The sequence below is a fragment of the Dromiciops gliroides genome, chromosome 5 (genome assembly GCF_019393635.1).
Source record: "Dromiciops gliroides isolate mDroGli1 chromosome 5, mDroGli1.pri, whole genome shotgun sequence".
In the NCBI taxonomy this organism is placed as follows: Eukaryota; Metazoa; Chordata; class Mammalia; order Microbiotheria; family Microbiotheriidae; genus Dromiciops; species Dromiciops gliroides.
Window position 1 is genome coordinate 265,859,205 of NC_057865.1, and position 17,491 is coordinate 265,876,695.

At 39.7% G+C, this 17,491-nt stretch overlaps 1 protein-coding gene across 5 annotated transcripts in view; it reads right to left on the bottom strand.

Annotated features, from left to right (window-relative positions):
• Positions 1-17,491, bottom strand: part of ATP2B1 (ATPase plasma membrane Ca2+ transporting 1) — a 140,124-nt gene that overhangs the window by 15,493 nt on the left and 107,140 nt on the right. For all 5 annotated transcript variants that reach the window (XM_043967260.1, XM_043967257.1, XM_043967258.1 and 2 more), the window contains exons 9-15: positions 16,195-16,409; positions 11,678-11,920; positions 9,935-10,176; positions 3,894-4,131; positions 2,838-3,017; positions 1,919-2,006; positions 1,395-1,501 (exon numbers count right to left, since the gene is read on the bottom strand). In XM_043967260.1, the coding sequence (XP_043823195.1) occupies positions 1,395-1,501; positions 1,919-2,006; positions 2,838-3,017; positions 3,894-4,131; positions 9,935-10,176; positions 11,678-11,920; positions 16,195-16,409 (1,313 nt within the window). The remainder of the gene's footprint in view (positions 1-1,394; positions 1,502-1,918; positions 2,007-2,837; positions 3,018-3,893; positions 4,132-9,934; positions 10,177-11,677; positions 11,921-16,194; positions 16,410-17,491) is intronic.

Below are 17,491 nucleotides of genomic sequence, written 5' to 3' on the forward strand. Positions count from 1 at the left end.
CTCCCTCCACTCATACTCACCACAGAAGGAAAGTGTGCTGTGTTTGGAGAGGATCTTGAATGGATTCTAGGTTCTGCCAGTTAATGATTAGGTGACCTCTGTCAAGTCACTGCTTCCAGGACCTTCCACTATGATCCCAAATCCAACCTCTGATATTTCACCTGTTCCCTGCCCCCCCCCTTTTCTGTTCCTTCACAATTTGTGACTTTTAATATGCATGCTAAAAAATGCTACAGGGGCTGTAGGCAAACAGGCACAGCTGATGCTGTTTGTGGAGCTGTAAATAGGTACAGCCTTGGTAGAAGACAGCTAAGCCCCCCCCAAGTTAGCAAACTCTACAGAGTCCTGTGACAGCCAGCAGTACTAGGTCTGTGCCCCAAGGAGATTAAAAAATAGAGGACAGCAATATTTATGATAGCTATTTTTGTGGTGGCAAAGAAAAGGAAGCTCAGGGAGTGTCCATCAATTGGGGAGGTGCTGACCACATTATGGTATTATCTGACTAAAATGGAATACTGATAGGATATGAGAAAGAAGAGACAGTCTCCAACCTTGTAACAATGAACAATTTAGAAAGACTCAAGAACTCTGATCCACAACACAAGCATCGCTCATGATCGCAGAGGGCCTTTGATGAAGAAGTGACGCCATCACTTGAAGCTGCCTCTGTTTCAAGCCTTTCCCCACTTCCATGCACCCCCCACTAGGCTGTCACACTGATCTTTCTAAGACGCGGCTCTCCACCACAACATCCATGGTTCCCTACCACCTCCAGGTTCAAGTCTTAAGTCCTTTTTGGCTTTCAGAGCCCTCACCCCTGGCTCCTTCCTGCCTTTCTAGTCTCCTCCCACCTGCTCTGGCTCCTTGCTGTTCCTTCATAGGATACGCCCTCTGCCCTGCAGGTATTTTCATTGGCTGTCCCCTGTGCCTGGAATTCTCTCCCTCATTTCTACCACCTGGTTTCTGCAAGTCTTAGCTGACATCTTACTATATGCAAGAACCCTTCTTGGTGCTCCTTAATCTCGGTGCCTTCCCTCTGACATCACCCCCAACTTGTCCTGCTCATACCTTGTTTGTACAGGTGTCTGCATGGCATCTCCCCCATCAGACTGGGAGCTGTGGGAGACCAGGGACCTTTTCTTTGCACTCCAAGTGCTCTGCCTGGCATATAGCAGATGCTTGATATAGGTTAACTGACTGAATGATTAATATCCAGAATGAGACACATTTTTGGACATGGCCAAAAGGAAGATATTTTACCTGACTATGCTTATTTATTACAAGGATTTTATTTTTCAGGTGGGGGAAGAGGGGAAAAATAAATGTTTGCTATTTGGAAAAAGCATGCCACCCAATACCCTGCATTTCAACATCAATCTCTTTCAAATTCCTACCATAGCAAACCCAACATCAGCTTTCTTGAGTGCAGGGCCATCATTTGTACCATCACCAGTCACAGCCACAACCTGTCGCTGTTCTGAGACAGTGCTGTCAATTATACCTAAAATTTTAGAAACAAAAATTAGGACTTTTAAATCTGTTTTTTTTTTATTTTTTTTATTTTTACTTCACAAGGTAATTGTCTTCTGGCCTACAATGCAAAATATTTTATGCTGTCAGATTGACAGGAACTCAAAATGCTAAACGAATGCCAAGCAACCCAAACCAAAGTTGAGAAGGGCAACTTCACATCTTAAAGAGCAAGCTGGATAATCAAAGATTACTATTAACAACAATAGTATCCAGTTTATCAAAGAAAATGAATTGGTTTATTTTGGACAGCAAAGAAAATTAGAGCCTGTTAGTTTTACAGATAAGAATCAACAGCCTACTTTGTATCTAAAAAGTCACTATTCAGAAATACCGTACTTGTAATCATCTGAAATGCTAAGCATTTTTATTTAAGAAACCTGATTACCTTTAACCAGTGTGTGCTTGTCAGTGGGAGATGATCTAGCAAGTACTCGAAGCTTTGGCCAAATCTTGTCTATGCGTTCTTGTTCAATCTGCAAATTTAATCAGGGTTAAAACTAACCAATGCTAATTTAGAGTAAGTGGCCATTCTGCCTCCCATTTTTCCTCCCCTCCTATCTCCCTTTCATTCCAGTCCCTGAATAGCAATATACAGCCTTGATCAGTTCATTTCTCATCTTCAAAAGCTTCAATGACATCATTCCAAATACCTTTGGAACAAGGTCCCATCTCCCTAAGCCTGGCCCCTTTGGAGCCTCCGACAGTCTGTCCCCAACCAGTATTCCTAGCTGTTGGTTTCATGAATTACTTTCTTTTTAAGTGAGGCAACTGGGGTTAAGTGACTTGCCCAGGGTCACACAGCTAGTAAGTGTTAACTATCTGAGGCTGGATTTGAACTCAGGTATTCCTGACTCCAGGGCCAGTGCTCTATCCACTGCACCACCTAGCTGCCCCCATGAATTACTTTCAACTAGCCTTGTTTTGTGCCTCCTCTTCTTCCTTCCCCATCGCTCCACTCTAGCAGCTGAAATCCCAGCTATCTTTCCCAGTCCCGCTCAAACACCTCTGCCACAATGCCCCTTCCCTGATTCCACAAACTGTACTGGACCTTTCCCTCTGGCGACCTTCCCACCCGAGCTAGAGGACCAGTTATGCACAGCAATATCATCATCTGTGCAGATGTTTTACCTCCCCTTAATAGTAGCATAGAAGATGCTAGAGGACAGAGAGGTCTCATTTATCTTTCTGACCCCTATGGTGACTGGAACGATGTATTGCCCACAGGTGGCAAGACATATTTGCTAAATATTTCCCTAGCTAAAAATTATTAACAATAAATTCAGTGAAGGAATCAAACAACCTACCTCTCCTTTTTCATTCCTTATTCTTCTGTTGAAATCTTTACCTTCTAGGCACAGGAAATCTTCCCCAGGATGCAAAATACCACATTTAGAAGCAATAGCACGAGCAGTATTAATATTATCACCAGTGACCATCCGCACAGTAATTCCAGCCTGCTGGCATTTTCTTATTGCATCTGGCACCTGGTTTGCATGGAAGAATCTCATCATTACACATATACAGAGCTGAATCTATTACAGGGAGCACCCAATTCCATCTGAGACAACAGGGCCACAGAAGTATCAAAATGTACATTGACTGCATGTGTGTTCACATGCACATGCCCACATTAAATATGTATACAAGATGTTGTATGTACTTCCAAGGTAAAAATTCACTTATCTAAAAAGTCTTTACTGCTACAACACTTGTTCAAAGAATGAAAATTTTAAACCAATCACTATCTAAATCTTGGTTTTGTAATACAGAGTGAGTTCTTCAAGATCACTGCTAGAAAAAGAATGCCCTGATTTTAGCTGATTTACAACATTTAAAACTTCAATGAGATTGACTCCTAGGGATTTTCCATAGGTTGTAGTCTAGCTCAGAGGCCAGTGTTACGTATGAGAATACTGGTTCATCTTTGTCATTTTTCAAATCCAATTATCCACACACCAGTAAAGTAGAGTACAGTAAAACAGATAATTGGATACATGATTGGGGTGGGGAGGAAGTGGGGTTTGTTGTTACATATTTACTCTCCTGATAAGCTAAGATGAAGTCCACAGTATCTATGTGTATTTACAACCCATGAAACAAAGAGCACGAATAAAAAGAAATAACCTGAGTATGTTAAGAAGTATATGGATATCATCAATTACCCCCAAAAGAAGCAATCTGCCTAATGTTCTGAAAATATATCAACATCTTTAAAAGATGGGAATTTTACCAACAATCCAAACAATGGTTTTAAACAAGTATACCCCCCAATTTTTACTTAAAGACTGATTATTCAATTATGCTCTTTAATTTTCCCCCTCAGAGGCAAAAACCACTAAAGTGACAGAAGCATTCTCTACCTCAGGTCTCACGGGATCTTCTATCCCTACCACAGCAACGCATGTTAGGCCTGTGACAATATCATTTTCATTATCCCAGTCTGGTTCAGGTTCTCCTGCTGGGAAATCTCTGAAGGCGAGACATATAGTTCTTAGTCCTTCAGATGCCATTGGCTCAATCACAGTTTTAACAATATCATCCCGGTCTCTTGGTCGGAATACCTTTGCTTCACCATTAGCACTCAAGATTTTGAAGCATCTGCAAATAAAAGTAAAAGGGTCACAAATAAATAAAAATAAATGCCAAATTTTGCATGTTAGGTAAACTTTAAAGAATGTGTTAAGCCATTAGCCAGCTTTGTGACCTTGGGACAAATCACTCAAGATTTGACTATCAATTTATTCACTCATGAACTGATCATCTCTAAGGTCTCCTTCTACATTTGGAATTCTATCCTTTTATGAACTTGGTCTCAATTGGATCATGCTTGAAACATTCTGGGGCCTGGGATTCTGCAGGGCTTTCTAAGCAATACAGTTTAGATCAGTTTTTTTTTGTGACTGAAGTTTCTTTTCTAAAACAGATTCTCTGTTTATATCCCTGACACTTTTTTTTTTTTTGGCTGGGCAATGAGGATTAAGTGACTTGCCCAGGGTCACACAGCTAGTAAGTGTCAAGTGTCTGAGGCTGGATTTGAACTCAGGTCCTCCTGAATCCAGGGCCAGTGCTTTATCCACTGCGCCACCTAGCTGCCCCTCCCTGACACTTCTAATGATGTATCCTCCACCTCACCATAACCAAATTTTGTTGTTTAGTTATTTTCAGTCATGCCCAATTCTTCCCCATGCCATTTAGGGATTTCTTGGCAAAGATACTGGAATGATTTGCCATTTCCTTCTCCATCTCATTTTACGGATGAGGAAACTGAGGCAAGCAGGGTGAAGTGACTTGCCCAGGGTCACACGGTTAGTGAGTGAGTAAGACCAGATTGGAGCTGAGGAAGAGGAGTCTTCCTAACTCCAGCCACCTGGCTGCCAAGTAACAGTAAGAAGCCAAGTATGTTGAGCAAAATAAACTGTCCACTGTCCAGGTCTGAAAATGTATGAAGCTTACCTTCTAAGGTTGTCAGTCTAACAGTGAGCACTGTTTTCCCTAGAACAACACTGAGGCAGTAAGTGCTCATTTGATTTCATATCATTTGGAAAAGAACATGTGATAGTGAGAATCCTCTTGCCAGGGGAGGTTTCTCGTCCGCTTGGCCCTTTAGCAGGTGAGGGGAATCACTGCTGGTTTGCTGAGGGGCTGGGTCACCCCCCTTGGGGCCTTCTGAGGGTGGTGCATGGTAGGGGGAATGGAGGGTGCTCAGCCTTCCAAGAGCTCACTGCCTGACACCTGCCTAGTCACAAGCCCCTCCTCCCTCTTGGCTTTCACCTCCATCCCCAAGATGCCAGGGCAAACCTCTGCCTCAATATTGGCAATCTCCTGCCTGAGGGCTTTGAGCCATTGTGAGGGTGGAATCCTAGCGAGTGACCCTCACGGAATGGCTTGACCAGTTACGTTTACGTACACCACGGCTTATCACACTGTTAAGAAACGATGAAAGGGCTGGAGTCAGATAAACTTAGGAAGAGTGAAATGAGGAGACCCAAGTGAGTATTTCATGACCACAATGTTGAAAAGAACGAACAAGTGAGAGTCGCATTTATTAAGCACTTACTATGTACAAAATACTGTGCTAAGTGCTTGAGTAGCTAACACTCCAAAAGGGAGAGAACACATAGAAGCTTCAGTTTCAAGCCAGCTGCACAAAGCCCATGGTCTGGGAAGATGGATGAGGCAGATGGTCCTCTCTCTTCTTTCTCTGCTCCCGATGCAGTGGCTCTGGATGCTGAGGAGGTAGGCACTGTGACACCTGAAGAAGCAGACTCTGGGTGCCATTTCCCTGGCTTATGTTGCAGGGGCTGCGACGGAAGCGAGCAGGTGGTTTTCAGGGCTCCTGGGCTCAGTCCATCAGTCCTTGGGTCTGAAGGGTGCTGGTGGCTGGACATTCTGAGCACAAGCTGCCTTGTGTCTCCTCTTAGGATGCTTTGAGGCTTTAGCTAGTCAGACTTATCTGTTCTACTGGTAGCAACTGGTCAATAATTGGTGGGGATGGCTGGCTCTTCTTAAACAATATGCATGACCAGTGGTCTGAAGAGGTGCTAATTCTGGGGCTCTTGGGCTTCCTGCCCATCAATGACATCTGATCAGTGGTTGGTGGTGTTGGTGTTGAGGACGGTGGGTTTATGCTCCAGAAGGGCTGCTCTCCTCAATTATAGCTATTGGGGGAAGACTGAAAGCAAAGGCTGTGGTCTGGGGTCACTGCTCCAAGGGCTCTCTGCTTCTCAATCTAAGGCTGATTCTACTGGGGTAGAGGTATGAGTCAGCTGGCCCATGCTACCTCTTTTTCCTTCCTCAAGGTGGCTTTTCGCTTTAGTCAGGCAGCTTGCCTGCTGGTAGCAGCTGGTCCACATTTGGTGAAGATGGCCAGTCCCTTTTCCAGAAGGGCTGTTTACTGTAAAGAACTTTGAAACACTTTATGATCTATGCAATGAGGACCAACATGCATGGATCATAAAGCGTTTCAAAGTTCTTCACAGTAAACAAAGCATGCTATCTCCTGTAAGATTCGTGATTCACTAGAGATGCAGAATGAGACATATTTTTGGACACAGCCAACATGTAAATTTGTTTTGCTTGTTTATGCTCATTTGTTACAAGGGGGATGATTTATTTTAAAAGCAGGGGAAAAGGATGAGGTTTTGGAGGGAAGCTAGTGAAGACGATGCCAATCAGAAAGTCATTAAAACATTTAAGAAATACAAAGAGAAGAAATTTAAATGGTGGCACAGTCAAATGGGGGCAATTTCAGAACTAATGTGTTGAGTGCATTACAATTTTAAAAATACAAGCTACAAGCAAAAGATTCTGTTCTTTGTATATAGAAATGTTGGTGTTAGCACATGTCAAGTTTAGAGCAACAAAGAATAATTTTTAAAAATGTGAATGTACCATTACTACTTTGGATCTTATCTGTCCCTAGATGACAGTGTAGATATAAAAGGTGGAAATTAACTAGTAAAAATGCAGTGCTCATTCTACAGCGAATGAAGGGAAATTATGTAAGTGTCCTGGGGCACACTTTAGCAGCCTTTAGGCTGAAAATAAATAAATAAATATCTTTAAAAAAATTTCTATCAGGTTTTTCTCAATAGACTCACACTCACAGGTAAACTGCACTCTTGAATGAGGGCTCCCCTAAAAAAAGTAGTTGATCCTATGACTTGCTTCACACCAACTTTTCTAAACACAAAAGGAAAAACTAGTTTTTAAAACATTTAGCAGCAAAGATATTGATGGAATAAGCATTAGGGTTTGATAAGTAAGAAAACCACATTTCCCTTTGTGATTTTCTATGACTTAATAAGATGCCAGTAAACAAGGGCACCACACAAAAGAAAAATCACATCTGTCTGAGGAATAGGAACTTACAACAGACTTGACGTGATCTAAGAATTCTCTAATATAAAATCATTCAATGATCTAAATCGAAAAGTACAAAAGGTGAGTGATCATTTTTGGGCCAAAGACAACTGCGGATCGATGAGAAGCAGTAGCTTAACATAACAAGAATTTCAACAGCATTTTAAGGATTCCAGAATGCTTTCCAACCATGTCCCTAGCAAGGCAGGTGCTACAATAAAGGACTTGCTCAAGGTCACCCAGCTGATTCAAAGCAGGACGCACATAGAGCCTTTCTGATTCCAAATCCAGCTAGAGAGCACATAAAGGTAAATACATCTATGTACACACAGATGGAGCATCTAGACACAATATATGCTTTCTGTGCAATGTTCTGAATGACCGTGTCAAATGGGCATGCTTGTGTCACACACAAAGATCTGACTTTAATGCGATGCTGAAATGGGAATTAGTTTCTTAAGAGTTTTTGGTCACTGACAAGTTATCTGGATGATGTAATTCATGTAGGTACGCCCCCCCCCCCCCCCCCCCTAATCAGGGAACCTTTAACTCCTGCTCGTGGCTGGCTCTTGTGGGAATGTTAGAGGCCATTTAATAATTCTGGGTCACTAGTGCCACACTCAAGCTGTCCAGCCATTATTCCTCACACCATATGACCAAAGCAGCTCACTCTCCAGGCACACAGAACAGTATCAGTTGATCAAATGAAGTACAAGATAAAAAACTTTTTTGACCCTATCTGTGACTTAATTGGTGGGAGGAAACTCCCTCTGCCAATTGAGGGAATTACTAAAGCTCTGAGAGAAATCACTTGCCCAGGGCTACACAGCTGGAAAGCAGGAAGAGTGGAGTTTGCTGGAGGCCAGGCTGCTGCCCTTTACATCTTGTTGCTCTTGTGTTTATAGTTGTTATTCCCACTTTGCAGATGGAGAAACTCCTAAGATTCACCAAGGATGGTGACAATATCAGAGGGGAGATTAGCACTCAAGTCCTCTGTGAATCTTTCTAGAGTTTGTTCTATTCAATATCATGAAATCCTTTGCCAACTTCTCACATGAAAGTACCACATACCCTACACCTAGAGCCTCAATCCAGTTCTATTTTCCATTAGGGAAGGCTAAGCTGACCTCTTTCAAGTGATCACAGATTTCATTGAGGATGCCTTATAGGGCTTTAGAACAAAATGAAATCATCACAGTATCACCCCAAACAGGAGCATGAAAGCACGTGTGATTTAAATAAACATTTATTAAATGCAATTACAATAGTTTAATGGTCAGAGCATTGGCCCTGGAGTTATAAAGATCTGCATTAAAATCTAGTTTTGAATCTCTCCAAAAGCATCAGGTAACTGTTTAGGCTTATCTCCTAAGCTCCAATCCCCATAAAAATCTGAAGCGTATTGGTGTATAAGCAAGGCAACCATGTGAAGCAATTTCTCCATTGCCAGAGATGGAGTGCTCATTTATTTGGGTATAGCTCAGGACTTTTTCCATGACTCTAGTAAATAAATGCTGACACACAGAGCATCCAAAAAAAGGGAATGGGGGAAGATTATCATGCTTCATTTGTCATAGAATTTTATATGACTTTACCATATGCATGGGAGACAGCTTTCTGGAAGAGTCTTTAAAGCTATATCTTGCTATATTTGCTTATTTTTCAATCAGCAAACAATAGGTATAGCAGGTGGGTGTGGGTGGGTGTGGCTGTGTGCACACACCCTACTCTTCTTCTGTATGTCTTATAAATGTTTCTTAAAGAGTTTCGGGTAGTCTCAAACTCTACATATGTGAACAGAAAAACCTCAAATTTTAGAGAGGAAAGAAACAGGCATAAGGATCGGTAACTTCAACATCTTCTTAGTGGCTTTTCTGATAATGATACTGATTTTTCTGAAATATTTCCCTTTTTGAAGTATTATTGAAAAGTGAGCAAAAGTACCTTTAAAAATTTAAAGTATCCAGCTTATATTTCTTCCATAATAATGAGTGAGGTTTTATCTTATCTTCTCAACAGTCTTAAATCCTATTGCTACATCTTCAAATAGTAGCTTGGGTAAAAAGGTAAATTCCCATGTGGCTGTCCAACTAAGAACAGATCACCAATGTGATGCTGGTTAGATTCTTCCATTTCATATCAGAAAGAGGTACAAGCATTTATAAAACAGACCAAAACATGTACGGGAGCCACTAAATTCTACATAAAGGTCTCTGCGGGTACGTACTGACTTTGAAAATCGCTTAGTGATGTTACCTGCTGTGTTCTGCTGTATTTATCTTGTTAAATGTTTCCCACTGACATTTGAATCTGGTTTGAGCCACTCTCAGGATCATTCTGGGCTATATGCTTGACGTCTCTGGACGGACCTTACACAATATAGTGAATTTATGAATAGCAAATACTGAAGTACTGACACATAGGGAGCAGCTTTGAGGTCTCATTAAATAACCGATGCACACACTCAGCACTGACCCAGTGATTCACACAACACCACGTCACCATAATCAGCACCTGATCAGTCCTTCCCCGATCTTACTTTTTAAGAATGATCTCTGATGCTCCCTTGCTGAATATTCTGTAGCTTCCGTCTGAATTTTTCAAGACAGTGCTCATGGATTTCCTAACTGAGTTGAATGTGTAGACTTTGTACAGAGCTTCTTCAGGGATTTCGTTCCTTACATCCTGATAATCTCGTTTTAAATCCAGAACAAGTCCCAGCAGGGCACATTCAGTCTTATTGCCAACATGACGTGGTAACCCACCCTCTCTCTCTGGTGGCTGTAAGAGAAGGGAAAAAAAATCAGAACCTAGTTTCATTAAATATCTTTGTTTCTTTGCTGAAGGAAATGCAAAAGGTTATTATTTTTAAAAATAACAGAAGCTTTTGTCAAAAGTTCTCAAATCTTCAAAGAATACAAAAGTTGCTATTGAGTACCATATAAATTCACAAATTCATGATAAATTTCATTTCAATATAGATGATATAAGCATCTTACTTGGAATACCATTCAGTAAAACAATTAGACAGGTAATAAAGTAACACTTTATTCTTACAGTCTCATTTTCAGAATAAGCTAAAACTGCTAGCAACTGTCAGAGCTGAAAGTAGAACACATCTTTTGCACTTTAGTCTATCACTCCTATTCATAATAACTGTGTTTACATTTTGATATAGAAATAATAAGCTTTATTAAGTTAAATGACTCCTTGGTAACCGAGTTCCTCTGCTAGCAGGCCCTGAAAGGGTAATTTTGTTGTGATCTGCTGAGGGTTGGAAGTCACAGCGGTGGGAACTTGATGTTGACCAGTCTCGGGTGGGACTTCACTACTGCTCAGCAGTTGGGGGTCAAAGAGTCCCTGGCAATCTCTGCTAGCTGTAGGGTGCCTGGTGAGGGTCCCTGCTATGCTGCACATGGCCTTGCTGGTAATTTGCCCCAGGCTCAGAGCCTGGCTCCAGGCCCCCTGCTGTGAGTCCAGAAGTTGCTGCTGCTGCTGCTCCTGGACCTTACTTCCCTCCCACCCAAGTAAGACAGATCCTTCCTGCTGAGCTGGTGGGCTGCTTCCCTGCTCCTGGAACAATCCAGAGGCAGTTTTATGTCGGTTTGGAGGGGAAATCTGGGAGAGCTCCAGAGGGTTACTTCCCTTGGCCATCTTGGCACAGGAAGTACCTAAATAACTCCTTGGGAAGGTGAGTTATTTGTAGTTTACTGTGTCCAAGAGGCAGTTTATGAAGATGGTATAAAGTCTAAAGACAGATTCATATATCCAGCCAACAATATGGCAAATATCATTACAGTGAGTTTTTAATGCATTTTTTCTTTTAAATACACTACTTTCAAACAAAAATTTTTAGCTGGTGAAATTAAGAATAAAGGTTGAGAAATTAGCAATGTAAATAATGGAAAATATTATGATTTATGAGAACAAACCTATCAAAAGACAAATGAACAGATTATATATTTACTTGTCTTTAAATTTTAAGAAAGCAGGGTTATCAACTTCTTAAAACACATAGATGACAATACCATACATTTTCTTTTATTTACTACTAAGGGAGTAGGGTTCAAAAGGACTTCAAAGATCCTTCCGCTATACATTTATAATCCTATTAAATGTGCAAATGTGATATTAGCCTGTTCCTAATATCACTAGGCCTGGTGTAATATACATTTAAAAATTCACTTTTAAGAATTATACACAGACACACACACATGCATACACAGACACACACATACATTATACATGTATGTAACATATACGTGTATATAAAAAGCATTACCAATATTTTTGATGTGTAAGCACAATTCACGGAAATTCCAGTTACAAGACAGGACAAAATGCTTGCTGGAATAGCATCAGGATCAGGAACTTTCCTATAATGCTTTTCATTTATGTAAGCTTGGACAACTGTCATTCTATTCATGGTCAGTGTTCCTGTTTTATCTGAGCAAATGGCTGTGGCATTTCCCATTGTTTCACAAGCATCCAGATGTCTTACTAAGTTATTATCTTTCATCATTTTCTATGAGTAAAAAACAAAAAGAATAAATTTAATCACTTAGAAAAACTAAACATAGCCATATTTAATATCCCTAAGTACACACTATCAAATAACACAGAAAAACTTTAATACCAAAAGACAAATGAGGCAACTTGACCTATTGAGGAATATTGGTTTTTTGTTGCATCAATCATTCACTACTACCTAAAAACCTACTTTCATTTCTTGGTATCTTAACCCATTTTATTTAATTTTGTATATAAGTGACCCTGAACACACTGGAGAAAAGAAATTCATGTGTACAAGTTCACATCACTTTGTGATGAACTTTACAAAGAAATTTCCAGTAAAAAAATTATATTTAAACCAAAAAAACCAAGTTCTTATATGGAATGTTGATACAATATTGTGATGCAACTTTATTTTTTTCCCCAAACTAGAAAAGGATATAGCTGCATAATACCAAACATTTACACTAACAGTCCTTGTATGAAGTCAATCTGGCTAGTTAGCCATTAGAGCTTAAAAAACCTCCCAAGACATTTATATGTTAAATTTTCATGCTTCTTATTCAGTTAGTGAAACATTTCTCTTCTCTTCTTTTTTTTCTTCCCCCGGGACAATGAGGGTTAAGTGACTTGCCCAGGGTCACACAACTAGTAAGTGTCAAGTGTTTGAGGCTGGATTTGAACTCAGGTCTTCCTGAATCCAGGGTCGGTGCTTTACCCACTGTACCACCTAGCCGCCCCCCAAAACATTGATTTTCAATAATTATTGCCTACTATATGAAAGGCATACTTCTAGGAGCCAAAGGTACCAACCCCACCACCTAATATAGTTACTAATCACTGCCCTTGTCAAGGAACTTATATTTTAATATTCGAGAGAGGAAGGGGGAAGAGGGGAGTGGAAGAGCAATCAGAAAATCACTTCACTGCGAGGCTCAGCCTGTCTTAAAGAAAGGCAGGAGCCTGAAAGTCGGCAGGAGTTGAGGAAGAATTGCCTTCCAGGAATTAGACATAGTCTATGTGACCTCATGGAGGTGAGAAACAAAATGTCGAATTCAGGAAAGAATGAGGAGTTTAGTTGCAGGAAAGAGAATCATGTGCAAATGTAATCTAGAGCTAGATATGTGAGGGATGGAGGAAGGCAGGTTAAGGATTGAGTATTTTATCCACAGGGCAATAGGGAGCTAATGAAGGGTTTAAGGCAGAGATCACACTCAGATCTTAGGGAGATTATTTGGGCAATTATCTGAAGAACAGATTAGCTGAGTGTTAAGAGTAAAGGTAAGGAGAATAAAGAGCAAGCTGTTACAGCCGTCCGGATAAAAGATCAGTTTTTTGGAAACCCATTCAAGATCCCTTCAAATTCTAAAATCCATATCCTATAATACAAACAGACTTTTATATGCTGGACATTTGGGGGATGACCAGATCACTTTTAACTTAGTGAGAGAAAGCTTTTTTCCAGACTGGAGACGATGCCTGAGTTAGGCCAAGCGAATCCCCTGCAGGCCTGTGTAGAATGGAGTACTGGGAGAAAACAGGAGGGCAGTGGAGGGAGGTCTTTTCAGGGCACAGGCATAGGTTTTTCGAGTAGAGGAGTGAAAATCAGGGCAATGAATTAGGAAGGAAGGTTTTGTGGGTAGCAAGGTGAATGCTGTTTCATAGAGAAGACAGACTTGAAAAAGGGGAAGGTTTTTTCTGTGAGAAAAGTTTAGTTCAGTTTGGGATACCAGTGAAATCATCTAAGAGAACATAGCCAATTAAGTTATGTGATTTGCTGGGGTCAAAAGGGTTGCAGACCCATAAAAATTTACTAATAAATTTTGAATAAACTCAGAATACATATTAAGTTTCAGAGAGTTAGGCAAGAATGGGGCATTTTATTTGAGAAGTTATAATCAGTTATTCTGTGAGAAATAAATAAAAATGACTCAAATCTTTCAATCTTAATCAGGATTTTTCTTCTCTTCTAACTCGGTCTTTGGCCCCAAAACATATATACAGCAAATAATTACTGATGACAATTATTAAAAATGTGGTAAAAAAAAAATGAAAGTCTTTTAACAGTCGGTTAGGATAACTGAAGGACCACCCTTTTGGGGAGGAGACCAATGGCATGAGCTACGGCACGTCAGTCTGCCTGCTGCGCACGTCAGACTGCCTGCTACGCACTCGACTTCTGGGGTGCGAGCTTAATTTCTAGGACTGACCTTGTACAAATAACAGAATTCAGTTAAGTTTAATTGGTGTGAAAAAGTTACATTAAATAACAGCATATATACCATGAAGAAAAATATCAAAGAAAGCTTGGAAAAATTATGGGAACTATACTTCATATAAAACTCTTTAATAAAAGTGCCTTGTTCTGAAGGAAAATGGTTTAAAATTCCTTTCATGATACTCAATAACAAGCATTAATTTGCTGTCTTTTTTTTCTCTGCTCACCTACAAAGTCAATCTCCTTAATGACCGTGTACATTAGACTAACACTGGGATTAGTTTAAATGCTCAGATGTCTAAAACCTTAATTAATAATTTAACTTTCCTATCCTAAGTAGAATAGAATTACATCTCCAATTCATCATCTTTCCCATTTTCATTTCATAGCAATAGAAGAATAAACATATTTAAAACAAATTTTAAAGGGAGATTCATCCCATGTCAGGACTTACTATAAACATTTTAGAATATTATAAATTATAGATTCACTAGGGCAGGAGTTAGAGTTGTTAAAATAGCACACTGTTATCACTTAAATTTAAGGAGAAAAAGTGATAATTGTTCATGTCTCAAATATACGTATAGCATTTTTTCTAATAAAAAAATCTAGGCTACAAAGATTTCTTTCTAACTAATCCTTTTTGATTTATCAAATATTTGTTAACTAATGTATGTAACTGTGGTATGTACAAAGATAAGTGAGACTGGATTTCTGTTGATTATCTGGCACATGCAAGCTAGTAGGAGTAAGGCATAATTAACTATAATGCAAGGGAATTATGATTACTGTGTAGGAGATAGCAAGTTCTAGGAGAGAATCAGGGGAGGAAGAGTATTCTTTCAGCATAAATCTTTCCCTTTAGCAAAGGACACTTTACAATTCCAGTTGGTTCCATAAGATAGGAAGCAACATTGGTTTGTAAGAATACCTACCAGGAAAACGTGAGAGCTACAAGGTCCACAATGAAAGTAAAGAATGAATCTGGAATTTTAAAGCAATTTTTTTCAATTCTACATATTCTTTTTTCTTAGTAGAGAAGCATTTGGTGTTTCTATAATACTTCAACTTCTTTACAATATCTATTTAACCTTTATAATGCTCTGATACAGTAATGATTCTGTGGCAAACATAAGAACATCTCCCAGAGGAGACCCCAGCAGGTTTTGGGAAACCCCAGTGCTTGTTTCGCCTATTAGGACAATACTTGAAGGTTCCTTCTAGATGGACATAAAATACACATTTCCAAACAGATCATTAAGAGTCCAATTCAACATGAAGAGGAAAAAAGCCCAAGGTAAAAGTGCCTTATTCAGAGTTCTCAGATTCCTAAAAACATTTTGAGAAGTCAAAAACCCTTTTGAAATATGTGTCTATGTGTCTATGTGTCAGGGAGACAGCAGATCACAGAGGAAAGAGCAGTGAACTTGGGAGTCACTGGGACTTACTAACTTCTGCTGCTGACCTTGGGCTAGTCATAGCCATTCTAATGTACAATGAAGGTAGGAGGAGGACAAAGAGTGGGCCACATCAGAACTTCTCAGACTTCTTGGTGTCAGGACCTTTCACAACCTTAAAAAATAGTGAGGGGGCCCCTCTCCCAAAGAGCTTACATTTATATGAATTATAGCTATTGTTCTGCCGTATTTAGAATATTTTAAAAAATTATTATAAAAATAGTTTTGACTTTATAGTTCCCCTGAAAGGGTCTTGGGGAGACTACCAGCAGTCCAGGGACCACACTTTGAGAACTGCTGAACTAGATGACCTTTAAAGTTTCTGGAAGCTCTAGGTTCAGGTCCTGTGATTCAAAGTCTAAAGGAAAAGGGTAAACTTGATTTATGAATCTTTTTTTTTCTTTTTTGGGCAGGGCAATGAGAATTAAAGTGACTTGTCCAGGGTCACATAACTAGTGTCAAGTGTCTAAGGCCAGATTTGAACTCAAATCCTCCTGAATCCAGGGCAGGTACTTTATCCACTACACCACCTAGCTGCCCCATGATTTATGAATCTTGCGCAAATACATTTTAGAAGACTGATCAATTCTGAATCATGACTGCAGCACTTACCTTCACAGAGTAAGCAAGTGAGATAGTTACTGCAAGTGGAAGACCTTCTGGAACTGCTACCACCAGGACTGTGACTCCAATAATGAAGAATTTCACAAAATATTGTATATAAATGGGTGTACACTCAGCAAGCCACGGTCGTTTCTGAACCCAGAATGTGTCAATTACAAAGTATAGCACAAGGATGATAACTGTGATTGCGGACATCAATAGCCCTTTCATTTAAAAGAAGAAGGGTTTAAAATTACTTAAAGAAACAAGACATTTAAAAAATACAGCCAACTTGATTTCTAACATGGATTTTCTACACTAAGTTTACCCTGTGATGTGGAAGTTAAGCTTCAAAGCTTGAAACCATTCTAACCTATTTTTCTTGGATTTCTGCTGCTCTGTTCAGTTTATTTGCACTTTGTAAACTGCTTAGAGACAAAAGGAAGGGGAGCAATTCCTTAAAGCAAGTTACTTGTCTCCTCTGTTTTCCAGAAAGCAATGATAGAGAAAACAGCTGAGAGAGCAAAAGTCTCTTGAGCATGTAGGAGAAATACATGGTAAAGCTAAATTTCTTTGCAGCTCTTGAAATAAAGTTTTTCAAATAATTTCATTATGTGATAGGTTGGGAAGTGTTCTATATTGTAATGCATTTCAATACATAAAGTTCTCTATATATGATTTATCTGCAATTTTAGATAACCTGCACACCATGACTGTTAGTACAAACACAACTGATTCCATATTCTATATATCCTTAAGACTATTCTGTTCCAAAGTAGAATTTCAAACTTTCTGTAAAGAAAAAAATAAAAATAAAGCCAGACTGTGATTCATTAGCATACCATTAAAAGGTAAGTCACATATTTAGGTAATATGAAATCTTCTCTTAGATCCAAGTCTCTAGTTCAAACCCATCCCTCCATTTAAAACTCTGAATTACTGCATCCAACTACACACATTTATATAAAATTGGTTGGCAGTTTTTTTCCTTCTAAACAGTGAGCTCCCTGAGAAAAAAATGTGTTTTACCCCCAAAGCACTATTCAAATGACTCATGCAATATTCATATGCAAAGATGACATTACGATAGTTTTGCATTAAGCATCCATCTGCTCTAATTTGGTCTCTCTTTTGATATCAAATATTTTCAAGATTCTAACCGGGGCTAGGAACACAGTATGTTACCATGGCATAAACCAATGTGTCCAAATCAGGGACTGAAATGGCATTTTTAGCTCCGTGCCAACCCTGGCCCAGTCCGGGAAGAGGTACCCAGGTAGAGGGGGTGGCAAGGGAGAGGACCAAT